A 27846-nucleotide genomic window follows, 5' to 3' on the forward strand; every position below is an offset into this window, starting at 1 on the left:
CAATGATTGTATATGAAACATACATATAATTGGTGATGGTTGCATGGTGGATGGGTGGTTGGATGGCTGGATGGATGCATGATGGATGGATGGATCGATGGGTGGATGCATGGATCACCAAAATGGTAAAAATGTTGGTGGATGGATGACTGGGTGGGTGGCGACAATTGATGATGGATGCATGATGGATGGGTGGCTGGATGGATGGGTGGATGGATGACTGGGTGGTTGGTGGATGGGTGCAAAAGTGGATGTATGCATGATGGGTGGATGGCTCAACGGGTGGCTGGATGCATGGATGACCAAAATTGCAAAAGTGTGGGTGGCTTGATGACTGGGTGGGTGGGTGGGTGGGTGGTTGGTTGGTGGGTTTGTGGGTGGCGACAATTGGTGATGGATGCATGATGGATGGTTGGATGGATGCCTGGATGACCAAAATTGCAAAAGTGTGGGTGGCTGGGTGGATGGGTGGGGAAAACCGTGGAAGGATCCATGATGGGTTGATGGATGGATGGATGTATGTATGTTGGGTGGGTGGGTGGTTGTTGCATGATGGATGGGTGGGTGGATGGGTGTATGGATGCAAGGATGACCAAAATTGTGGATGGCTGGATGCATGATGGATGCTTACTTGGTGGATCGATCGGTGGGTGGATGGATGCATGGATGGCAAAAAAATTCAAAAGTGTGGGTGGATGGAGGACTGGGTGGGTGTTGGCGACAATTGGTGATGGATGCGTGATGGGTGGGTGGGTGGGTGGGGGGATGGGTGGATGGATGTATGCATGGATGAGCAAAATTGTGGATGGATGGATGCATGATGGGTGGATGCATTTAACAAAATACTAATAAAGTCTCTTTTTTGCAAGATGTGACGGCCTTCTAACAATACAAGAAATGCTCATTATGATCCTGGATAATTCACAAAAATGTTGAAACTGTATCTACCTACAAAGCTTAGCTTACAGTTTGGAAAGTGTGCGGATTGAAACTGCATCAAGTGTGTCAAACCTATGTCAATCACTCAAACTCCTTCCTGCATTCAAAATCCAAGCCATCTCCACTCGACCACTCATTATGAGTTTCACTGTGCTCTCGACGCCACACCTCTCAACCCTATGCAGCAGCTTGGCTGATGAGTCAAGTGGTGCTTTTGTCCATGCCAACACTCACATCAGTTGCGGGAGTTCTGTTTTTTTTAAACTGCGAAATTACACGTTTCCACTCCTGGAATATTTAATGCCTCGTGTTTAATGCACAGTTTTGACTTTGGCACTTATTCCTGCCAGGCCAGGTTTTCTACCCATGATCTCTCGCTACTGCACTTTACTCGGGAGTGTGAAACTGTCTGTCAGCAGACAGCCTTACCAGAGTTTGGTTGCAGAACTGCCGGAGTTTATAGCACAAATTAGCATGCTGGTCCTGGCATGTGACAAAATCGAGGTTTTTGGAGCATACGCATGCGTGAGACCCTCCAGTGCATAGGACTCCCATCAAAGGAAGGTGATTTGACAGGCGCCGGAGATTTGGTAAAATCACTACCAGAATTCGATATAGCATGGTGCTTTCATCTCTGGAGGAGGTACTGCAGCAGTATTACCAGTGTTAAAAATTAGAAAAGTGGAATAATCGCAGAAATGTGTACTTCTGCAAAAATTCCATTATGTTTACTCTTGCACGTTTTGACAGTCTCTCCTGGGTATATGTGTACGTGGGAAAACATTCAGATGTGTATTCTTTCTGCATTACTCAAAATCCCAATTCATCCAGTACCTTCTTTATCTGCCGAATGAAGATTTTTGATTTCACAGTAATGAGATTGTTAACTTCTCCATTTCATTTCGGAGGCGATTATTTACGTTCTGGAAAATGTGCACTATTACCATCATAAACACAGAGAAATGTTACTTTCAATGAAAAAATCATATAGCAAAGAAGACAAATCCATTTGGCTGCATTAGTTTAAATCTTAAATCATGTGCTGAGCAAATAAAATTAAAATTGCCATAGATTACTTAAGCTTGCTGGCATACTTTTTGGTGCGTGTGTGTCTATCTTAAAACTGTCGGGGTCGGCGACCTGTAATAATTAAATAGAAGAAATGTGTGCATAATTATGTATCACGTTGTCATGCCGTGTGCGATTTAAGCGCCGGCGATCTTTCATGCTTGCCAATAGGAATCAGCGCGTTGCCATTCTAACACCGTGCGATGTAAAAGATGGCCAAGTGTTGGGCTTTGCTAAGTATTCACCGCGGTGTTAAAGCCCGCGATGTCATGGTGCACGATGTATGATCACACATCTGTATTCCACAGCTCAGCTGCAATGAAGGTTGCATCACCGTAGAAACTGTCAGAGCAGCAGCATAAATAAATGCCAGCATTTGTTAATGCGCACAGCTACCTCCGGAGAGATGTCCTGGCGCTGGGGGCGTTTGGAAGATTAGGCAAGCTATTGCCCAGAGTCACATGGCGCTGGGCTAACCTGCTGCTGGGGCCAGGGACCGCACTGTGAACCCTTTGGTCCAGAGTCAGGTACCCTGGCCACTGCACAACACCTCTTCCCTTACATACACAGCCTATCACCTACAAGAGTAGGAAAAGATGCTCTACATCGGTCAGGATCTCAGAGAGTGGTCCTGTCGGTTATGTGGAAAAAACAGGGGCAGGCTATGAGGCTCAAACCCTAGGAGATGGAGGAGGCTTCACACACTGTGTGTTGCACAGTGATTGATGGCCTGTAGTGGACACTTGGATGGCAGAGGCTGCACACATTGGGTGCTGCAGAGTAAGAGATGGAAAGTGGAATGCACATGGAATGGCAGAGACTGCCCAAATTCTGTGCTGCACAGTGAGTGATGGAATGCAGTGGGCGCATGGACAAAGGATGCTTCAAATATTGTGTGTCGAAGAGTGTTTAATGGAAAATGGTCTGCCCATGAATAGAGGAGGATGCACATATTTTGTGCTTCCCAGTAAATGCTGGGAGCTAGTGAGCACATGGATAATGGGGCTGCACATATTTTGTATTGAACAGTAAATGATGGAAGGCAGTGTGCACATGGATGGCGGAGGCCACTCACACTGTGTGGTACTCCGTGATGGATTGTAGTGTGTACATGGCGGAGGCTTCACACTGTGTGCTGCGCAGTGAGTGATGGAATATGTGTGTGTGTGTGTGTGTGTGTGTGTGTGTGTGTGTGTAGATGAACAAGGCTGCTGACATCCTTTACTGTAGACTGCGTGATAGAAAACAGTGGGCACACACATGGAGGAGAATGCACACAAAAAATTCCTGCAGTTCCACAGCTGAAATGCTCTCTGTACATCAAATCTGGAGGCTGCTCACATGGTGTGCTACACAGTAATTGATAGGAAGCATGAAGCACATGTATGGAGGGGGCTGCATATATCATATGATGCACCGTGAGAAATGGAATGCTCTGTGTGCATGGATAAAGGAGGCACATTGTGTGCTACACAGTAAGTTCGGGACAGATTTGCGCATTTTGCATAATGCAGTGCAGCAACCAGGCAAACTGTATTGACTGTCAATGCAAGAGTCAGTGGCTAAAGTGGGTTTTTGAAATGTAAAAAATAGGCTTCTATTAATTTTGCATGTCTATGCTTTTCAAAGAAAATAGCCACCCAAAAATTAAAAGTGCAACATCATTAGATTAATTTGTTTCTAAAAAAAAAAAGGAAAATGGGTTATATACATTTAAAAAGGCATTTGTATTCATGTATTATGTTTTCTAATTGGTATGCTTCTTTAAAATAACTATCTTCTTTGTTGCAAGATGTAATCCAATTGCTGTAGTGTGTTTAATATGCTGTGTGTTTAAGGCTGCAGTACCACCTCCGGTCTACGGGGGCAGAGCGTGCAAAAAAAATATAAACACACTTTCTAAAACACAGGTCCCTACAAGGCAAATTTAAAAAAATTGTAACAATTGGCACAGATGTTTATGAACTCATTTAAAAGCATTTAGAAGACTTTACCTTGTGGGGATTTGGGTTCAGGTCCCCCCAGTGCAATCAAGTCCCCACAGCGTGAGTGTGTTACCACACCCAAGTCCCCACAAGGATACTAGCACTAACACACACTAACACACACACACACACACTAACACACACACACACACACACACACATACACACACACACACACACACACGCACATACACACACACACACACTAACACACACACACACACTAACACACACACACACACACACTAACACACACACTAACACACACCTACACACACACACACACACACTAACACACACACTAACACACACACTAACACACACCTACACACACACACACACACACACACACACTAACACACACACCTACACACACACACACCTACACACACACACACACACACACACACATGCTAACACATACACACACACTAACACACACACTAACACACACACTAACACCTACACACACTAACACACACACACACACACACACCCCTACACACACACATACCTACCTTATATTGCAGTATTATGCCGCTAATTGTACTTGGTTTTCTCTTGCAGCCTGCACACATGTCACTTTCTTCTTATGTATATTAACGTCTGCTCCGTTTGCTACCTCATGTATTTTGTTTGCTCACAAATGTCACTTTTTGCCCATTGTTTGCAGTATTATCCTTGTACCTGTGTATTGTACCCTTTTTGTAACTTGTTACACGTCACTTTTCTCTTGTAAAACACTGTTTTGCTATTTCATGTATTTTGTTTGCTCACAATTGTCACTTTTACCTCATGTAACTTATCGTCTGCTTTTGTAATTTTGTTCATTTGTAATTTTTCTGTTCCTTTTGTGAAGCTCTCTGAAGCCTTCGGGTAAAGTCTGCGCTATATAAAAGCGCATAAATAAATGTAGCTTACACGAGACTGCTGTGCAAGGACCGCCCCATCAGTGATGAGTTGGTGCAGGCCTTGCACAGCAGTCCCTGCGAAGCACTCAGCCGCCATGCCGCCGCTGACCCTATGGATCCACGTGGGCTGTTTGGAAATGCCCCAGCACCCTGCAAAGGATCAGCACGACCCCGGAGACAGCCTCACAACACCCCCGAGCAGCGCCATCTGCAAGCGGGCTCGGGGGCCTTTTAGAAAGAAAAAGCAGCAAAACTCGGGCCCCGGAGGCCCCGGGACACACAGAGCAGCGCCTGCCGCAAGCGGGCTCGGGGGCATTTTAGAAAAAAAAGCTGCAAACTCGGCACTCGGGGCCCGGAGCCCCAGGACCCTCGCAGCCCTGAGCAGCGCCTTGTGCAAGCGGGCTCGGGGGCATTTAAAAAAATGCAACACAAAGCGGCATTTGGGGCCCTGAGCCCCAGGACACCAGGACCCTCGCACCCCCGAGCAGCGCCAGCCGCAAGCGAGCTCAGTGGCATTTTAGAAAAAAAGCTAAAAAACTCGGGCACTCGGTCCACGGAGGCCCAGGGACACACAGAGCCAGCCCCACAACACCCCCGAGCAGCGCCTTGTACACGCGGGCTCTGGGCTTATTTTAAAAAGGGCCTCAGACCCCTAACACCCCCAAAGGACTATGACGCCCCACCAGGAGCCTCCCTCGACAACTGTACACAGGGCTTATTTAAAAAAATAAAATAAAAAAAAGATATACATGGCCCTCATGACCCCCTCCCCCCCAAGGAGCAGCAAGGACCCATGGACCCCTCCGACTCTCAACACTGGCTTGGTGAGTACAATAATGCTTTCCTTATTTTGAAATTGTATGCAGTGTATTTTATTTTGCTGGCTCTGGGACCCCTAAAGCAGTAGTAACCTCTAACATTTATTAGCATTAAATTTACAACATCTTGGTAAAATGTTTCTATGCCTTGTAAAAATACACGTTCACCTCTGCATGTACCCTCCTAAAGCCTACAACATTATGCCCCTTAAATACAAAACCCTGCAAACTTGCGCCAGCCCAACAACACCGCCTCTATTAACATTAAATGTCTACACACATAGCTTTAAACTCAAACCTTCAACACAGCCTTTATTCATTTTAAATACATTTACATTACATTTCACGTCTTGTAAAAAAAAAACTTCATTGGCACCCTTATTCACATTAAACATGTTGCAACGCCTTAAACATTAACAGTTTACAAAGTACTATTTAGCATTTTCAAAACTACAGTTTTGTATACTTTAAATACCACATACACATACATCCTTGCCCCATGCTTTATTTACCTTCCTTAAATTGTCACAGGCGGCTTCAATTTGGTAGAAGTTGCTCATGTCCATTCTTACCTTAAGATCCAAGGGTTGGCGCCGACCTCTGTCCCAGCACTAAACACATCACATGTCATCTTTCCAGCCAGAGTCATCAAGTCTTGGCCTAAACTGTCAAAATTCCTGCCAGCATGTCCAGTTTCGGCCCAGGGGCTTTGGAGGTGTGTGAATTACGTCCGAGCACTTGGCATCCTGTTTCAGGTTCTCATGGGAAGCCTTGCCACGACATCTGGCTTTTTCAACATCTCAAAGCTCAGGGTGGCTGAACATGGCTTGTGCTTTTTAAAACACACTATGGGTTTCCAACTAATTACAATTTAAAAGCTCCCCTTTTTTTTTTCAAACATAAAAAATATCTCCCACACCCTGGGGCTGGGGACTCAGGCCTGCTCAGCAGCTGTTCAGCCTTCAGCTGTCTGCAACCCCCCAGTTTTAAACATGCACTTCCTATGCACTTTTTTTTTTTAAACATGTACACAATTACCACATGTTTTGCATCCTGTTACTTCTTGGGAATATCCCTACATGTCACCCCCCTTTTAAGGCCAGGACTGTTTAAGGCCAACAGCCTGCGCCCAGGCCCTGTCAAAATTTAAGGCCAGGGTTTCCAGCCAGAGTCATCACGTCTTGGCCTGAACTGTCAAAATTCCTGCCAGCATGTCCAGTTTCCCAGGGGCTTTGGAGGTGTGTGAATTACGTCCGGGCACTTGGCATCCTGTTTCAGGTTCTCATGGCAAGCCTTGCCACGACATCTGTCTTTTTCAACATCTCAAAGCTCAGGGTGGCTGAACATGGCTTGTGCTTTTTAAAACACACTATGGGTTTCCAACTAATTACAATTTAAAAGCTCCCCTTTTTCAAACAGGAAAAACACCTCCCAACACACTGGGTTGGGGACTCAGGCCTGTTCAGCAGCTGTTCAGCCTGCAGCTGTCTGCAACACCCAGTTTTAAACATGCACAGACATTTCCAGCCTGCATGCACTTTCCTATGCACTTTTAAAACATGTACACAATTACCACATGTTTTGCAGCCTGTTACTTCTTGGGAATATCCCTACATGTCACCCCCCTTTTAAAACCAGGCCTGTTTAATGCCAACAGCCTGCGCCCAGGCCCTGTCAAAATTTAAGGCCAGGGTTTCCAGCCAGAGCTGTCAAATTTTCCACACACAAGTTTAAGACTAGGCCTGTCATAATTAAGACTAGACCCATCATATTTAAAGCCAGGATTCCTGGCCGGAGCTGTCAAAATTAAGGCCAGAGTTGAAGTGAAGGTATCCCTATATACTACTAATATATGTAATTTAGCAATATTTGCAGGCGTGGTCATCGTTCTATGTTTCTTTACAGTTTAGCTAGAATCAAAAATATGTTTGGGCGCAGTTTACCGTCAGATTATGAATCATAAAAATATTTACTTCAAATTGATTTATACTTCTTGCATTTTCTAAAAGAAGTTTTGGCGAGTTCAAAAGGTCTCTCCTTGGCAACTGTGCAATTTTTTTAAATCGATTCTTATTGTACACATATACAACATGCAAAAAATGGCAAAAATATTTCACAATCTAAAAATAAATAAGTTGTCTAGAAACCTAGATACAACAACCCTTGCACTTCTTTTCAAGTGGTCGCAAAATTGTTCAGGCGAAATGTTGTCAGCCCTGGTGCAAGACTGTGCATATATATCAAGTGATCTCTTAATAACCCATGCTACACACTGTGGTGGGTGAAAACAAAATGTGAATGACAACTAAACGTACCTATTGAATTTCGAGGACTGACCAAAAGCCACTGTACATATGTATGTATGGTATTATGATTTTTTTTTTTTACATATGTGGCTGGCAAGCCAGCTAAAGCCGTCTCTTAGCCAGACCTAATAAATGCTTAGAAACAAGGAAGAAACTGGATCATTTCCACAAGGAGCTCTCAGTATCAAAACATCTTATAATACTGAGTGGTGGGTGGTACTCCAGCAGTCATTATAAACTGTTAATGTTTTCATTATCGTTTAGAAATAAATTGTTTTTATAGATAGAATTATTTATTTATTTATTTATTGATTTTATAGAGCGCGACAGCTACCCGTAAGGGTTTCCCGGCGCTAGAAAGGCAGAAGCAACCCAGCACTCACCAGTCAGAATTATTGATTAAAGAGACAGGTTTTAACGGCTCGGCGAGCATGACAGTTCTCCACACGAATCTCGAGGGGGAGAGAGTTCCAGAGTCTTGGCCCCAGGTTGGCAAAGGCGCCACCTCCAATTTTCGAGAGGAGTCTGTACTTCGGTACGGAAAAAAGATGCTGAGAAGAAGAGCGAAGGGTGCGCGAGGGAGTATAGCTCTTGACAAGAGACTGAATGCACATGAAACGAAAGCCAAGTCACATATTTTTAAGCAGCAGACTAAAAAAAGTTGCCTAGTGATGTACTCCAAGAATTAGAAAGTAATTTAGAAAGAATTGAATGCCACATTAATTGTTAAAACGGTGAGCGGTTCCAGTGCAAGTATTTTCGGAATCTCAGATAAAACAATATTTTGTCATTTTCGTCATTCCACCTCGCCCTATAAAAAGTCAGTTTTGATTACGTTTATATAAAGCCAATGCCCTTCCCTTTTAGCAAATCATTGCTTCAGTGTTTTAGGTATTATGAAAAGAAAGAGGGGGTTCTTTAAAAGAGGCACTTTTTCTTTACTTCACTGAGATAAAAATAAATGCCAATTTTGCCAGGATTCTTTGTGCACAGATTAGTTAAAAATGATGAACCACACCTGAATATATGGAAATTGATTGCTGCTTTTAATTTTAGACGTGCCTTACTGTAGGCGCTGACTGTCTGGCTCTGACCTTGCGGTGTCCGGCCATTAGAGCGGACCCGCTGTCTTTAGAAAGTTAGCGGTACAGTCTTTCTCTGTCCTACTGCCATAAAGGGACAAGCTGGCGCGAACGCACCGGCGGTGCGCCGACAGCGCGCCAAAGGCAAGTCCGTCTGCACCCGTCCGCGCGTCGGATGCTCACAGTGCAGCCATGCTGCCCCTTTTGGAACGCTTCTGGGAAACGATACAACTTGCCGCTCTTTATTGGTGAGTCTGGAAAGGGTAGGGGAGAATTTATATTTGAGAAGACCGCGTTCCCTACATCAGCTTTTGTTGAAAAAGGTCACCTCACTTGTGGACTGTTAAACGTAAGATCGCTCTCCAAACACAGCGTAGAAATTCAGCTGATGCTGGAATTCCATGAATTGGATGTGTTATTTATGACAGAAACCTTGACACACTTAGAGTGTGTCGTAGAACCAGGCTTGGCTTGTCCGCCTGGGTATAAAATCTGTACAAAAGGGGGTGGTGATGGACGGAGCATCTGAACCAGTCAAACACTCACACCCAGTCAACAGATCTGGGCCCAATCCATCACCACTCTTTAGCCCACTCTGCCACCCCAGTTCAGACATGGCCATACGCAAATCAGTCTGACCCTGTGCCTCATGGGAACAGTCCAGCCCGAACTGCCAAGCCATGCCTTCCCTGGTCCGGAAACAAGCTTCCTAGACCGGTTTCTGGCATTTCAGCTGTCTTCTGCCAGGCTTGCTTGAATACAGTGGCAAAGTGAGCAAGGGACTCACGTCTGAGCATACCCTTCCAACTTATGGCGAACAAAGCGGTACAAAAGGGGGTGGTGATGGACGGAGCATCTGAACCAATCAAACACTCACACCCAGTCAAGAGATCTGGGCCCAATCCATCACCATTCTTTAGCCCACTGTGCCACTCCAGTTCAGACATGGCTATATGCGAATCAGTCTGACCCTGTGCCTCATGGGAACAGTCCAGCCCGAACTGCCAAGCCATGCCTTCCCTGGACCGGAAACAAGCTTCCTAGACCGGTTTCTGGCATTTCAGCCGTCTTCACCCAGGCTTGCTTGAATCCAGTGGCAAAGTGAGAAAGGGACTCGTGTCTGAGCATACCCTGCCAACTTATGGCGAACAAAGCGGTACAAAAGGGGGTGGTGATGGACGGAGTATCTGAACCAATCAAACACTTACACCCAGTCAACAGATCTGGGCCCAATCCATCACCAGTCTTTAGCCCACTCTTGCCACCCCAGTTCATCACCACCACCTTTTGTACCGCTTTGGGTATAAAATCTGTCACAAACCTAGATTGAGTGAGAGGGGAGAAGGAGTTGGTGTGATTGTTAATGACTCATGGAATATTGTCACAATAGATATTGACGTAATTGAAGGATTTGAAATGCTAGGATTTGCTGTTAAAGATGCTAATGGACATATATTGACATGGATTGTCTGCTATAGACCCCCAAGGGCTATCAGTGTGCAGCAGCAGCAGTCTCTGATTGTGACTATTAGTAACATGGCTGCCACACATACCAGATGAGTGATCTTGGGAGATTTTAATCTTTGGCTCAATGGAACCCTTGATTCTGGCAACAACAATGTCCTCCAATCATGTGAAGGTGTTAACCTTTAGCAGCGGGTTGTTAAAGCAACACATAAGGGAGGACATACAATTGAACAAATTTTTTCGGAGGACCATGTTCTTAATATTTTGGACATTCTGCCAATGGGTTGGTCCGATCATTATTTGATTAAATTTCAAGTGCATAATCCCACTTGTAATAATCAAGCAGCCAGTATTATAAGTAATTATGTCAGTAGGGATTGGAAGGCCCTCTTAAGAAAGAGAGGTAGATCCCCTGTGTTTCATCTTGAGGATTGTTTTTCGATAAATAAGCAGGTGGAGGATAATTATGTAACCCTCTGTTCACAGATCACTTCTACACTGGATTTAACTGCCCCATTAAAAAATCATAAGAGAGTGGGCAGACCCTCAGCCTCTGGTTCAACCATAAATAAAAAAAATTGAAACTTGACTGTAAGCAGGTGGAGAGAAAGTGGAGAAGGGTGTATGATGATAAGGACAAACACACTTGGAAAACTGCGATTTCTGGTTATAAGAAATAAATATATATTGTTAAAGCAGATTATTTTTCCAATGCTATTCTGAATGCTCCTAATAAATCCAGAAGCATTTTTAACACACTGAATAATTTAATCAGTCCTGACTGTGCCAAGGACCAGACGCATCCCACACAAGACCTTTGTGTTAGTCTTGCAAGTTTTTTCAGTGACAAAATTAAAACTATCATTGACAACCTCGGAGGGGATCTTCGGCAAGTTGAGTTAGAAGACGTAGATGTCAATGGTTCTAGTGGCAGCAATTTGAGTGGCACAGGTAATATAACCAGAGGGACAGGGATCCAGCTTATCAAAACCCTAACTGATTTTGAGATACTGTCAGTAGAGGATTTTGGTAAGGTGGCTCTAGGTATTTCTTCTTGATCACCTTTGGACTCTCTGCCACAGAAAATTTGGAAGGAGTTTGGAGCAGAGTTGTTTCCTATACTCTTATTTGTAATCAGTGGAGTGGTACCGACCTGTTGGAAAAAGGCACTGGTGACACCTCTCTTAAAGAAGTCCACATTGGACTCAGCCTGCCCTATAAATGACAGGCCGATCTCCCTGTTGCCTTTCCCAGGAAAGATTGTAGAAAGTGTGGTTAGCAGTTCTCTCTCAAAATATCTGGAAACCAATAAGATCTTAGAGGATGTGCAATTTGGTTTTCGACCTGCTCATGGCACTGAGACTGCTTTGGTGACCGTGATGGATGAGCTTCGGATACGTGCAGACAGAGGTCAAGCAGCAGTTCTTTTTCTGCTTGACCTGTCTGCCGCATTTGACACGGTCAATCATGCTATCCTGCTCAGGAGGCTTAGGGAGGTAGGAGTGGCAGGCTTGGCTTTGAGCTGGTTTAATTCCTTCCTTTCAGAGACGAGACAAGCGGTGGCCCTCGCTCCTTACCAGTCTGACTTTACTAACATCACGCATGTCGTGCCTCAGGGCTCTGCAATCAGTCCAATCTTATTTAATATCTACAGGAAACCCCTGATTACGGTCATAAGGGCGCATAACATTAACATCGTAAATTATGCGGATGACACACAACTGATTCTCTCCTTAGAGGGAGAACAGTCAACATCTCTGGAAGTGTTTTATGACTGCGTGCGTGCCACAGCTCAGTGGTTGAGGGAGAATTCATTGCTCAGTGAGGAAGGTTCCATCTGCGTTGCTCATACATTTTTGGCCCCTAGCTACATCTGCTGTACAGAGGCCTTTTGAGAAGGTACGAAATCTGGGCATTATGTTCAATAATAAACTGACGTTGGAGTCACAGGCTAACAAAACTGTGGTAAGCTGCTTCGCCATCATCAGAATTCTGCAGAAGATTTTTCCTCTGCTGCCTACTCACGCTCGAGCGTTGGTGGTACAAAGCACTATATTAAGCAGATTGGAGTATTGTAATGCGCTGCTGTTGGAGTCCCCGAGATATCTAATAGATAGACTCCAGAGGATCCAGTCAACAGCAGCCAAGTTAGCCTTGGGGAGGTTCAGAGGTTCCTCCTCCTCATCAGCCTTGGCGAAGCTGCACTGGCTCCCGATAATGCAAAGAATTCAGTTCAAATCCCTCTGCATAGTGTTTAAGGCTTTGCATGGGTCTGGACCAGTATCTATGCAGAGGAAGTTTGCCTGGTATGTGTACCTGAGAGAAGCCTTTGCTCCTCCTCGGCCAGATTGGTTAAAATACCAAGATTCAACAAATGAAATCAGGTGGCAGAGCCGTCAGTGTCTCGGCCGCCAGATTATGGAATAAACATCCCACTAGAACTGATACGACTGAGGGATCTTCTCGCTTTCAGAAAGAGACTAAAAACCTGGCTCTTCCCCAAAGCATAATCTTTTGTCAGTTTCCTGTGTAGCATTACTCTTAACATGCACTTTCTAATGTCAGCGCCAGGATGCCTGTTAGGTGATAGAGCGCTTTACAAATGAGATGAATAAATAAACAAATAAAATCAGTGAGCCCACTTCTGCTCAGGCCCCCAACCCCCACTCAATCTGCATACATTAATGGGCCGTCCCAGTGTGAGGTAATGGAGACTCATCTGCCTCAGGAAAGGCTGCTCTGGCCCCCACTGGGATGCTGGCGGCATCTGAACAGCACAGACACAGCCCAAATCGGCCACCGCCGTGGCCAACAAAGTGGCCCACAGCTGCTACTCACTTATCAGCTCAACGCCCATTGCCCGAGTGCCCACCTTACAAATTCGACCCTGGTGGCAAGTTTTCTATCAGTGGGTCACTGACAATCTGGTTAGCGGTTGCTGAGCTATTAAGTGCCATTTAAAAAAAGGGCAGAGTTTGGTGAAGAAGGTTAAGCCTGTAGTTGTCTAGGATGTACTTTTTTCTGGAACACCTTTGTCTCCCATTAACCAGACTACATCAGAGAAAATACCAGTAGCGGCCCGTTGTGGGCAGGCCCGGACTGGCCATAGCGGGCACCGGGCAATCCCCCGGTGCGCCGCAGGGGTGGGGGCCGGTATTGAGCCCCTGGGGGCCGATTTTGTTAGAGGGCCGTTTTTGCAACAAAATCGGCCGAAAACCGGCCCTAGCAAAGCGCTCGGCGGCACCTCCTACCTCCCCCCCTCCCCCCAGTGGGGAGGGGGGCTGGCCGAGCTCTTTGCCAGGGCCGGTTTTGGTTCCCAGTCCAGCCCTGGTTGTGGGAGTGCTGCCGGGCGCCGACGTGGGGTCGGGGGAGGGGCAGGGTGGGGGTTAGTAATCTAAGGACTACGGCCGATTAGAGGTAAGTAAACATATAAATAAATAAAATGGAATTTCGTTGCACGCGCTGCATCGCATTTACTGATGCAGTGCACGCAACAAAATTAGTTTTATTTATTTATATGTTTACTTACCTCTAATCGACTATGGCCCGTAGTTTATTACCCCACCCTGCTCCTCCCCCGCCCCACATCAGCGCCCGGCAGCACTCCCACCATGGGCCTCTACTGGAAAATACACCAAGTAAGTGGGCCTTTTAAAATAAAAAAAATGGAAATGTTGGAAGGCAAATGTAAGTAGTTAATGTGCTATTGGTTGATGCTCAAGTGTGCAAAAGGGTTTGAATGAGTCCATGAGCCAGTCGCAACTACACCGGGACACCTTGTCACCACTAGCTGATGTGTTACAATGTAAAGCTTTTTGTATAGCCATCTCTTGATCTGTTGCTTACCTAACAAGGCATTGGTAAACCCAAAATATCTTTCCTTTGGAACCTATTGGCTTTACCATTGTTTTCAGCTATGCTGTCTGCATTCCTAGTGCTGTGCAGCATGGTTAAAAAAAAATACATAAAAGCTCATTACACCTACAACCAAATTAGATTGCAGGTGCGTGCACCATGCATTTGCGTGTCTACAAAATTAAAATGATTCTTTTTCATTTTTTTATTTAACAATATCAGTTAGAGCAGTAAATAAAAATGTAAAAACACACAAAAGTATGGGTATTGAAAGCAGATGGGAGAGCAACAAAAGAGCCACAAAAGAGCCAGAAACAGCATGGGGATGAAAGCAACCGCAGGGTGCAGGTGGAAGAAACAACACAAAGGGCACAGGTGGGCGAATGCAACATGGAGGGCACATGTGGGGGCAGAGAAAAGTAAATGTACAAGAGAAAACAATATGGAGTATGGCAGAAGAAGGACATTGACAAGAGAGCAACATGGAGATGGAGGGAAGAAACACATCGGTGAAAAAACAATGAGGGAGAAGCACAGGAGGGTGAGAACATCACAGAGGGGTGCAGCAGAGAAGCACACGGGCGAGAGAAAGTAACATGGAGCACAGAGGGGGAAGGGGAAGAACACTAGCAAGCAAGCTGGAAAACACATGCAGTCTTGTAAAGTCCTTCAGTCAAAAGAAAAATATATATTTCTCTACATGTGAGCAGTGGAAGGATACAAGTACATTGGTAATACTCCTGGGGAGGGACAGTCACAAAATGCGCAAAGCAAGGCATTGAATAAGAAGCAAGGAAATGAGAATGACGGTAAAGCCAACCAGTGGTAAAGAATTAGAGGGCTGCAAGCCCCTCAATGTTCTTGATAAAGCCACAATATGTATTTTGCAACGAGACAGCTTGCAAGGCACCAAACAAGTCCCTCGAAGTTCTTATTAAGCCCACAATATGTGTTTTGCAACACGGCACCTGTGCTGTCTGCTAGATTTAAACTAAACATTTGGAATCTGCATGATGAAGCATGCTATCCCAAAACAAGTGAAACTTTTATGTGATCTAAATGTGTCAAAGTGATCCAAGGCCCAGCTGGCCAAGGTAAAGTCAGTCTTTCAACTAATATATATGTAGGGTTTGACGTAATTGAATGGCATAGTTGAGCATGTTTCTGGTGTGTGAGGAATGTGATGACTGGCTGTTCACTGATGCTATAAGATAGAGTGAATCAGCACAGGTAGAACGGTGTTGGTAGTTGGTGCATCACTGTTGGAAGGAGATTTAGATGGAGGGAAGACCAACATCACAACCTCGGTAACTGATGGAGAACCATAATGAGGAGGAATCAAGAGACCAGCTTTACAATTTATGTAACAGGCTTATATAGGACTACTCTAGCACCAGGTATTATGTCACTTTACATATAACTCTGTCACACATTACAATCAAACTGCAGCACTACAACGTGGTTTACCTGTTACTAGCTACTATTTATACAACAAATAAATACATAACCCCATTTCAATCTAATGTACAAACAGATTACAGGGATGATCGCAAGGTACTGGACGAGAAATATCACAATTAGTAGGAACATATTTATGCATCAATTATATGCTCAACGGGGGTCATTTAATTTGGGGGAAATTGAGTTTTCTAAGTGTTTTTGAAGGTAAGAAAAGTGAGTTTAGTTCTGATGTTAAGAGGTAAAGCGGTCCAGATAAATGTAGATGCACTTGTGAACGACAAGCTGTTCCAAATGTCGCCACTAGACAATGTTACCTCCAAGTTTACCTCAACATCAATCTAACTTCCAATGGTACCTCCATTTGTAGGTCAAGCCTGCACGCAGTGTGCATGCGCTGGTGGTATGGGGATGAACTGTTGTATCTGGGGGAAAAATAAGCATTGGAAAAGCATTGTCAATGTGTGTTTGCCATTTTGTACACCAGTGTGGCTGTGGTTCAGCATGGCTAAAAGTTAGTGGCATGGAGTATGCTAGAGTAAAATGTTAGGAGTAGAGTGCTGCAGACAGGATTTGTCGTAGTAGAGTGTTGCAAAGTGGAGCAGGGAGAGCAGAGTGTTGTAGAGTTGAGTAGAGGGGAGTAGAGTTCAGTGGCAGAGAGTGTCATAGAGTGCGGTGTTGTGGAGTCGAGTGGAGCGGCGTAGAGTGGAATGGGTGGAATAGAGTGAAGTGGGTTAGAGTGGATTGAAGTGGTGTATTGGATTTCAATGGATTGGGGTGGATTGGATAGAGGTACAGTGGGTTGGATTGAATGGAGTGGGGTGGATTGGAGTGGGTGAACTGGATGGGGTGGATTAGATTGGAGTGGGATGGGTTGGACTGAAATGGGGTAAAGTGGATTGGATTGGGTGTATTGGAGTGGCATGTATTAGATTGGTTTGGGGTGGATTAGATTAGAGTAGGGTGGTTGGGAGTGGGGTGAATTAGAGTGGAGTGGAGGGGGTGTAATGGACTTGACTGGAGGGGTGGATTGACTGGATTAGAGTGGGTTGGATTGGATTGGAGTAGGGTGGATTGGATTGGAGTGAGGAGGATTGGGGTGTGGTGGGCTAGATGGATTGAATTGAGTGGGGTGGGCTGAACTGAAGTGAGGTGCTTGCAGAGTAGGGCAGATTGTTTTCAATCCGAGTGGGACAGATTGATTTGGGGTGGAGTGGGGTGGGGCAGATTGTTTTGGATTGGAGAGGGGCAGATTGTTTTGAATTGGAGTGAGGCACATTGTTTTGGATTGGAGTGGGGAACATTGGAGTGGGGCAGATTGTTTTGGATAGGAGTGAGGCAGATTGTTCTGGATTGGACTGGGGAGAGTGGGGTGGGCTGAACTGAAGTGGGGTGGATTGGACTGAGTAGAGTGGGGATGACTGTACTGCAGTGGAATGTGGTGGATTTGATTGGAGTGAGGAGGATTGAAATGGGGTGGGTTGGATTGGGTTGAAGTGGGGAGGACTGGAGTTTGGTGAAATGCAATGAAGTTGGATGGAGTGGGTTGGGTAGGATTGGGTGTGGAGGATTGGATTGAGTGGGGTGGATTAGATTGAGGTGGATTGAATTGGGCTGGGGTGAACTGGATAGGGGTGGATTGGATTGAGGTCTATTGTATTGGAGAGGGATGGACTGGAGTGGAGTGGGGTGGGGTGGGTGGATTGGAGTAGGGTAGATTGGATTTGTCTGGATTAGAGGGGGGCAGATTTGAGTGGGAAAAGTGTTCTGTATTGGAGTGGGGCAGGATGTTTTGTATTGTTGTGGGGCAGATTGGAGTGGGGAAGATCATTTTGGATTGGAGTGGGGCATTTTGTTTTGGACTGACTGGGGCAGATTATTTTGGATTTGAGTGAGGAAGATTGGAGTGGGGCAGATTGGATTGGGGCAGATTGGAGTGGGGCAGATTGTTTTGGATAGGAGTGAGGCAGATTGTTTTGGATTGGAGTGTGGAAGATTGGAGTTGGATCGATTGAAGTGGGGCAATTGTTTTGGATTGGAGGGGCAAATTATAGTGGGACAGACTGTTTTGGATTAGGGAGGGGTAGATTGGAGTGGGGCAGACTGGAGTGGGGCAGATTGTTTTGGATTGGAGTAGGGCAGATTGTAGTGGGGCGGATTAGGTTGGAGCAGACTAGAGTGGGGCAGATTGCTTTGGATTGTAGTGGGGCAGATTGTTTTCGATCAGAGCGGGCTGGTTGGTTTGGAGTGGAGTGTGGTGGGGCAGATTGTTTTGGATTGGAGAGGGGCAGATTGTTTTGAATTGGAGTGAGGCACATTGTTTTGGATTGGAGTGGGGAAGATTTGAGTGGGGCAATTGTTTTGGTTTGGAGTGGGGCAGTTTAGAGTCAGGCAGACTGTTTTGGATTAGGAAGGGATAGATTGGAGTGGGGCAGACTGGAGTGGGGAAGATTGGAGTGGGCAGGTTGCTCTGGATTGGAGTGGGGCAGTTTGGAGTGGTATAGGTTGGAGTGGGGCGAATTGGAGCGGGCAGATTGTTTTGAAATGGAGTAGGGCAGATTGAAGTGGGGCTGATTAGGGTGGCGGAAACTAGAGTGGGGCGGATTGTTTTGGATTGGAGTCTGGGGTGGATTGGATTGAGTAGGGCAGACTGGTGCGGGGTGTGGTGGGTGGATTGGCATGAATTGGAGTCTGGCGGATTGAAGTGGGGTGGATTGGGGTGTACTGTACAGTTATGTGTTAAATCATCGTTTCAGAAACTACATGTAAGAAAGAAACAAATGTTGCTTTGCCATAAAACAGATAATCATCATTTTTTGAGAACAGCGCCCACAAGCAAAAAAAACCAAAAGAAAACATGAGTGCAAAGGGAAAACAGAAGACTTTGTAAAATGAGAGAAGGTTAACCATATAAAATAAATCTTTACAATTTTGTGTGTCCTGCTCGGCACATTTTTGCAAGTCACATGTCTTCTGTTTTCAGGGCACTACAAATTAAAAAGAATACAATAGTACCTCAGTCATTGTGGGAGCAGCGGACTGGCACTGATTAAGTTGAATCATTCAGTGCTTGGTTCCTGCTCCACAGAGACGAACGGAAATGATGTTAGGCCTGCTTTGATAAATTATGAGGATGTAATGAAGAGTTCTACCAAGCCAACTAATGGTATGCAATGGGCGGGCTCCGAGCCCCTTTTGTTCACAAGCGAGAGACATGCTCTAGCACATGCTCTCACCACCTTAAGCCTAAAAACCTCTCCAAAAGGGGGCTTTTAGTCTGTCAGGTACTTGCCATTTCATAGTACCATTATCACTCTTCTTTGCTGCCTTCTAATTTGGCAGCCCGTGCAATGCCGTCACCTCCTTGTCTTTGTGTGGAGCATGGCCCAAGTACAGATTCATTTAACTTAATTAGTCTATCGCAGCCACTTGAGCTGCGATTGAAGTACTATTTCTTTTGTTTTGCGATTCTAAATAGCGCAGACTTTTCCCAGTTCAGAATGTACCGGGCGATTTCCATAAGCACCAGTTACATTACAAAAGTTCACATTCATTTTTCTTTTTTAAGACCGAGAGATGAAGGGATTTGCCCAGAGTCACAGGATGTTGTGGCGATGCTGAGACTCAAACCTGGTTCCTCAGTTCTGAAGTCGACATCCTGTCTGCCTACACTGCCCCTAGCGCCACATCCTTGCTATTGGCATTGGTGCTTGCTATCCAGCTAAGCATGTCCAGGGCAAGATGTAGACCTCTGAATGCCACCTTTTTCATCGGCTCGTGCTATGTGATCCAGTTCTGAATGTGAAGCATTGCACACCATTGACTTCATTTTGAGTAGAGCACTGTCCTTTGCTTAGGTGCATTCACTGTACTTCTCAGAGAGCAGTGGGCTTTGCTTCAGTTATTGATGACATAATTACTGATCTTGCATTTTGCCTTGGCGATGTGTGTCTCCCTGATTTGTCTTTAACCCTTGCCTTTCCGGCCAAGTTTTAACACGTCTGTCAAAAAGCTTGCAGTCACCGTTGTCACAGACGACAACTGTGGGGTCCTTTGTCTGGTGTAACACTCAGTTTTGTCTTTTTCTGTCTGTACTTGTATTACATCTACACCTCATGCCCCTGGTTACAGAACAGACCTCCCACCCCATGCCTAAACTGCACCACATTGCTATAGTCTATGAAATCTACGTTTCAACCCTATTACAAAGGAACAAATCATTATGTTACAGCTCAGCTGGATGAGCGCTCGCTGTTGAGCGCAGAATGTAGTCAGCCGTTCATCGTTCAGCAGTATACATTAAATGAAAACCATTACTCTGTGCAGTAACAGGGCCTACTATTTAGATGCAAACAGACGGCTTAGTTTTTGTTGTACACTACTTAAATGCCCAGCGATGCTTTATTTATATTTAATTGCAGTCATCAGTTTTGCGGCTTTTGCCTGGTATTCTCACTCTTGTGTCAAAATCATAATCCGTGGTCTACATTTACATGCATTCCTGGATTGAAATGTGGCCATGTTGTATTCCACATGTGATCTCTTTTTTAGAAAACCACCTGCTGTGGACACCCCTTATGCATTTCTCTGCTGTTATTTTTTGCTCTGGACAGATTTACTTACAGTCTTTTCTACTATAAGTGCAGTAACGCAGTTTATTATCCAAATGTAGTGTTGGGACTAAAGGCCAATACACTGTCTATGGCCTGGTTCTGATGTGATCCATCCACAAGTTGAATACTTTTGTTCATCTGCGTCCGCCCTGGATCAGCTTTTCGTCTGGCGTTCGTCAGATTCTTCACATGACCCCTGTTGCTTCCCAATCCCCCCTAGAATGATTTTACTGATACTAATTTCTTCACCATAGGCCTTCCTCCCCACTGTAAAAGCCTGCATGCAAACTGATTCACCCGTACTGAAGCTTTCTATTTTTATGGATCATCTGTGGACATCATGGAAAATGGTGGAGTGCACATCCTGACCACATAAACCTGCTTCTGGCGAATGTCTCTGCCAGTCTCAGGTAGCTCACCACTGTCTCCTGATTCTGACTTTATTGTCAAGCAATTGCAACAGCAGGCAGGGCAAAGCAATTTTGGAAAATAGTGTGCGGAGGCTGTAATTAAAGCCTACCGAGCAACAATACACGTAACAGGGGGTGTCGCCGGGGAGGTTATAAAACGAGACAAGGCAGTACTAAGGAGGGACTACTAAGCCTTTTGACCAATGAACAGCCACAGTTTACAGTGAACAATGACACAAGCCAATGGAAAATGTGGGTGGCGTGTGGGCGGAGCTTCAGGTCCCTACCATAATACTGCATGCCTCGCAGAGCGCTCATGCGCTGCCCAGGCTCGACTTAAAAAAGTGCTATGACGCAGCCAACACCGGCTGCTTCTTAGCACCTTTTTTACCACCCTGAGCTGCACCAATTTATCCGCCCTCCCATTCACCACCCCAACCGACTTCCCGTTCACGACCCCCAACAGACTGACAAAGCTAATAGCTCGCCCACGAGCCAATGCTTGTTGCCTCCCGTGTCTAGAGAGACACCGACCCAAAAGTTGAATGTGCTGTTGTGGTTCCTACCTACAGGACGATCTAACCCAGGTGCAAACTTAAATAATTCATGTGATCTTTTGGGCGTTCTGAATTGGTACTCTATTTTAAAATTGTGAAAATGAATTATAGTACCTTAAGAAGGAACACTCTTCGAAAAAACCTGTACCATAGAATAACCTCCACGATGGGCTCTTCAGAGGCAACAGGGCCTTCATATTTTGAGAAAAAGTCAATACATGGCAATTCATGGCAAAAAGGTAAGCCAAGATCAAGAAGCAAGTGTGAACATTCAGGGGCCTGAGAGCAGGTTTGGCTTTATTTACCTTCTGTCTTAGGGTAGGAAACGTGCACGCACCTGGTGATTCACTCTCCGCCCAAAGAGCTGCAGATCCAGACAGCGTCCTCTGGAGAGAAGGCACAATCCCCAGCTTAGACTGCAAGTAGCCAATCAAAAACGGAATCGGTTGATCCGGTGTCTCGGTAATCAGCTTGGTCATCAATTCCTAAAAGAAAAAAGAAATTATTTGTTGATGAAAAGGGAATCTTATAGTTGTGGAGTAAGGAATATGCTGCAGATTCAAATGCTCAAAAAAGTGCACAATACTACGAGCGACTTAAGAAAATAAAGTTTGTCAAAAAAATTTACAGTTGTAGGCTAGTATGCCGAGGGAAAAAAAATGCATAAACAAGCATCAACACGTGTTTGGAAACATCAATCAAAATTGCAAACCGTATTTCAGAGACCTCTTGCTCATTAAAAGAAAGAGAGCCCAACGGCAGACTTTCCAATATGCACCTTACGCTAGTTTCGTTTTTTGTAAAGTTTTCTGCGCACACTCGCCATTGTATGATGCCCCTGTTATCCAGATCCTCAATCCATAAAAAAATGGGAGGTGCGCCAGATGATGAAGTCAAGGCACGCGTGGCAGTTTTTTAAAAACCTTCATTTGTGTTCTTTATTTTCATGCGTAATTCCTTATTACAACAAAACAGCTCAGTCAACGCGTTTCGTTCCCAAGCACGGGAACTTCATCAGGGCTTAAAAAACAATATAAACCATCGCAGTCCGTATACAAAAAAATGGTGTTGTTCTAGATCCACAATATCAAAGGAGGAAAATGCCTCACAGTGTCATCATCCAAAGCATCAGATGAGGAATAGTGCCTCACAGTGTCAGCACGCCCAGGGAGTACCTTGATAAGCCTTGACCATTTCAGTGAACAATGGCATCCCGACATAGATCGAGCCTCTTGCTCATTACTCTGCTCGGTACCCATAGCTCACAAGCAATAGCCCTGACCCGGAAGCATTGCAATTCAGGAGTCCTTCTTTGAATCAGTCCTTCTCCATGCTTTCTGTTTCCTATATTTCACAAAGTATTTGAATGCATTCCCTAAGCCAGATCCTGCCCTGCCCTCCCCAGTAGGTAAAGTGCTAATCTCCATGGCCATATCAGTCAGCCAAAAAAAACACCAGGAGTCCCATTACCCACACCTTGGGGAACTGAAAGGAACCAAACATCAATAATAGAAAATAAATGAACGCGGTCCACAAAAAAAGCAGCTGCTCACAAACTGCAAAATAGAACTTCACATTACAATATGCAAATATAAATTGCCGCACATAGGAAACCAAGGTTATTCAGGAAAATGACCAAGGGGTATATTAGCAAGAACCTCGTTGAAATTATCGCCGTTTTAGCAGTAGGAATAACCCCTGTCCTGCGGCCGCAATTTTGCGGCAGTGCGGCACTTCCGCAAAATGGGCAGGGCCACGTCGGCCGTTGGCCGACGGCAGCACTAGCAAGGTAGTGCTGCCATCGGCCAACGGCCAACAGAAGCAGGCAAGGGGTTGAAACTGCCGCTACTCATATTACCAAGCCCATTATCGCCGTTTTAGCGGCAGTTTCCTGGAGGCAACGCAAAGGTGTGCCAGCTCCAGGGCACTCCTTTTATGCAGAAGTCCAGGGCCCGGGTTGCATGCTCTTATCGGGCGTGGTGGCAACTTCTTAAAGGTGTAAGGAAAGCAAATAAATTAAGAGTAGGCATTACCCATATAGCAGCCCTTTAATGGTAGACACCACACGTTGGCAGTATTGGCACTAAATGTTACAATGTTTCATGAAAATAACACGACTACTTCTATCAGCAGATGCAACCCCATTTCGAATTTTGTGGTTTGGTTGCTCGTGACCTTCATGAATGGCATACCATCTAGACGGAAGATATGGCCCATCAAAGGTACTCCCAGGCTGATACTGCTACGATAGTTGCGAACAAGAATCTGGTGATAAACGTCTCACTCCAACAGCATGTGATGCTCTATCGTGTCCTAAATATAATCTCATAAGGCAACATGTTTGAAAGTCATCGTACCTGAATCAAGCACTGGCATCACAAAAATCATCCAGACCCCTTGAAAAGATATCACAATGGCTCGCTTTCCACTTAAGCCATCCTCCCCACCGTGTGCTCAAGTGTGAGGGTGATACCAATAACCGAGCATGTACTCCAGAAGTGATATCAGCAGGAGGTTTGTGAAACACAAACTTGCATTTCAAAATAGTCTTGGCATACTTGGAGCACACCTATATCCTAGCACCCCACATGGGCTGGGAACGCGGTGTCATTTAGAGGTTATTGAAGAATGTGAGTAGTGTGGGTACCGACTGCTTTTCAGATTCCAAAAGACAGGCTGTGTGTTCTCAATTTATTAAATGAAACACATCCTCTGCACTTAGGACTGCCGTTGTCAACAAGGTTACCTTTCCACTAAGACTGTTTAAAAGTAAGTTCTCTTTAATGTCCACTCGAGGGGGGAGAGGTCCCTGGTAAGTACAGAAACAGATGGAACGCTGTTTTGTCCTTCCCTATATCACTGGACTTCTTTATTGTAAATCGTAAGAGGCAGAAGGGAGAGAAGGGACATAATTGATAGATCGAGTATTGGAGACAGGCTTGATTTATCCTTCGCATCTCCCATTAGATAAAATTGCCCCAGACAATGAAAAAGTAGCTGGTAAGGCCCATTAACTGACAATACCTCTTTCCAGCCTGTAAAACTCACACATCTTGGCCATTTCCAGACTAACTACATTTTGATCCTATCTGAGACAGGGATTTATTATTCAATATGCACTAGAGTTCACCTAATTTAAATTTGAGTACATTAGTGAGCATGATGTTAAATCCACCTTTAACTATAAACTTAACATTCAGTGCTTTTCCAATAGTTGTTTTCTGAAGTATTTCAACATAATGTCTTGGTTTAGGCTCACGAGGGGATAGAACACTGGTGCCTTTACATTCATGAAATTTGAATTTACTGGATGCTTTGTTAAAAAGACTAGTGGAAGAATGGTGGGCTGGAACTTGTTTGTAGCAAAAGAGAAAAGTTTTGCCTATTGCCTACGAGTCTGCCGTTTTCGTAGCAAAATCAGTGTTTATATATGCATTAGGGGTGATATGACGAAATATCGGCAACAAAATTATTGCTGACAAAACCCTTACAAAAATATCGAAAACAAATATATAAACTTTACATACTTTGCCTATGTTAGAGTTCTATTTAAGTTCACCAAGTTTTGGGTGACCATCAGTCTTGAAGTAGTAGTGAATTTTGTTGTAAATATAACCTGCAAATGCCAAATTATTATATTGGGGTTGAAATGAGTTGAATATGATGTGTAGAAGTGTGTTTATTAATGTCATTTAGTTGTGCCACATTTTCAAAAACCGTCTTATTAGTTTTTATGGATGCAGATGTGTTGCTGCTCATTCACTCCTGTTCTTCCTCTTCCCATCTCATCCCCCTGTGCAACTTCTCTCCTCACAGGTTCAGCAGAGCGAAGACAAAATTAATTAAAAGAAAGTTGGAGTCCCATGGAGAGGTGTCCTTGCCGAAGATCACTACTTCTGTCTTGTAAGTGCTGAAATTGAGACAGTTGGCTTACATCCAGTTAGCAATTTAAGTCACGCAGGCGAATAACATATTTCTTGCATTGGCGTTTTGTCTGAGAGGGATAGCATGAGTTGCGTGTCGTTTACATTGGAGAGAATTTCTATGTAGTATGTGGAGATAGCATTGGCCAGAGTGATCATGTATGCCTTGAACAGGGTAGGGCTGAGCGAGGAACTTTGATGCACTCAGTAGATGAGTTTGCGGGTTCCCGAGAAGTAAGGTGCCAAGCTGACAGCTTGTGTTCTATCAAATAAGAAGGAACAGATCCAATAGAAAGCGGGTCCACTGGCGTAATGAAATTTGAGGGGGCCCCCCTGCAAGGCACGTGGAGGGTACCCCCTCAGACTCAATTAGGAGCTCTCAGACCAGAGCACTGTGCTGAATGGAGCCCCTGGATTATGGGGCCCCTGCACTGCAAAGGCTGTGAGGCCTGTGTTATGCCACTGGTGGGTCCTTGGATGCAAATCTAGTGTAGGCACTTGATGAGGAAGGGGTGTGAGACCTTGTGAGATGCTGCAGAGAGGCCCTGAAGAATAAGGGCTGTCATCTCTCCTCTGTCATGGATCATTCGGATGTTGCTATGGTAGTAAAGAGTGCTGTTTCTGTGCTGTGGTTAGGCTTGAATCTGGACTGCATGGTGTCGAGGAGGAATATGTGATGTTTTTCCGCATACAAATACCCCGCATACCATCACTCTGCAAAAATGATTCCACAAATACTATCACTCCGCAAATTAACACAACGCAAACTTTTACAACGAATATGCCTTTACCACGCATGCCTTTACAACGCAAAGGCATGCATGTTAAAGGTATACTCATTGTAAAAGTTTTAAAGGTAAGTGAGAGTACCCTGCAAAAAACACTAACCTACACTACACCAACACTAAAACACTACCCACTACCCAACACTACCTTACACTCCACTAACACTACCCTAAACCCTAAAACACTACCTACACTACACAAACACTACCCTAACACTACACCAACACTACCCTAAACTCTAAAACACTACCCTACACTACACATACACTACCCTACACTACACAAACACAAACACTACCATAAACCCTAAAGCACTACCCTACACTACAAAAAGACTACCCTACACTATACCCACACCACAACACTACCCTAACCCCTAAAACACTACCCTACACTACACTAACACGACCCTAAACCCTAAAACACTACCCTACACTACACATACACTACCCTACACTACACAAACACGACCCTAAAACCTAAAATACCCTACATTACACATACACTAACCTACACTACACAAACACTACCCTACACTACACCCACACCACAACAATACCCTAACCCCTAAAACACTCCCCTACACTACACATACACTACCCTACACTACACAAACACTACCCTAAACCTAAAACACTACCCTACACTACACATACACTACCCTACACTACACAAACACGACCCTAAAACCTAAAACACTACCCTACACTACACATACACTACCCTACACTGCAGAAACACTACCCTAATCCCTTAAAAATGAACGCCCACCCCAGGCCCATTCCCCCTTACCTCTCTCTCCTCGTGGTTTCTCTCTTTTTCTTCTCGTATTTTCTCACTGCTTCTGCTTCCTCAATCACGTCCTCTCTCTGTCAGGGGAGGTGCACGTCGATGTGAGGACGACGTGGATCGCCCACATTTTTACATCGTATGTGCATTTACCATACATACCTTTACAACGATTTTAGTTGTAAAGGCATGCGTGATAAATGCACATGCGATGTAACAAAATGCGGAGTAATGATATGCGGGGTAGGGGACAATGCGGAGAAAAGGTATGCGGAGTCAAAATCTGCGCGATAAAAAATTCGTAATTAAGGATATTTACCGTTGAGGAGCTGGTGGTTGCTGAGGTGGTTGGTGAGGTGTTGACTGGTTAGTTTCTCTAGGACCTTTGCCAGGCATGGTAGAAAGGAAATGGGTCTGTAGCTGAAAAGCGTGGCTGGGTCAGCAAATAGTTTCTTGAGCAGAGGTATGACTGTGGCATATTTTCAGGTGTCCGGAAATGTGGCTGAGCCAGTGGAGGCACTGAAGATAGGTGTTAGTGCTTCACTGATTGGTAAGAGTCCTTTGGTGAAGGCATGGTGGGTCCACTGTTAGATGGGGCCGCTAGTGGATGATATTTATGGTAGCAGCTATTCTGACTGTGGTGATGGTGGGCCATCATGGGACCACAGTTAGTTCTTCGGAAGTGATGGGAAGTTGATTTGTGACAATGACCGGGTCTAGTGGAGGGTCAATGTTGCCGAACATGGAGGTGATTTTGTTACAAAAGTCTTGTGAAGGGGAGAAGATGCGGGAGTTAGCAGAAGGTTGCAAATATAGCTTTGATGATAGAAAAGATTTGCTTGCAAAGATGCCTCTGTTAGTGTTGGTGTCGAATCAATC

At 44.9% G+C, this 27846-nt stretch overlaps 1 protein-coding gene across 1 annotated transcript in view; it reads right to left on the reverse strand.

Annotated features, from left to right (window-relative positions):
• The window catches only part of C4_1H8orf34 (chromosome 4_1 C8orf34 homolog), a 1074551-nt gene that overhangs the window by 842918 nt on the left and 203787 nt on the right, over positions 1-27846 (reverse strand). Inside the window, exon 2 of the mRNA XM_078685630.1 lies at positions 21807-21954. Coding sequence (XP_078541756.1) covers positions 21807-21954 — 148 coding nt within the window. The remainder of the gene's footprint in view (positions 1-21806; positions 21955-27846) is intronic.

This window comes from Lissotriton helveticus, chromosome 4_1 (genome assembly GCF_964261635.1).
Source record: "Lissotriton helveticus chromosome 4_1, aLisHel1.1, whole genome shotgun sequence".
In the NCBI taxonomy this organism is placed as follows: Eukaryota; Metazoa; Chordata; class Amphibia; order Caudata; family Salamandridae; genus Lissotriton; species Lissotriton helveticus.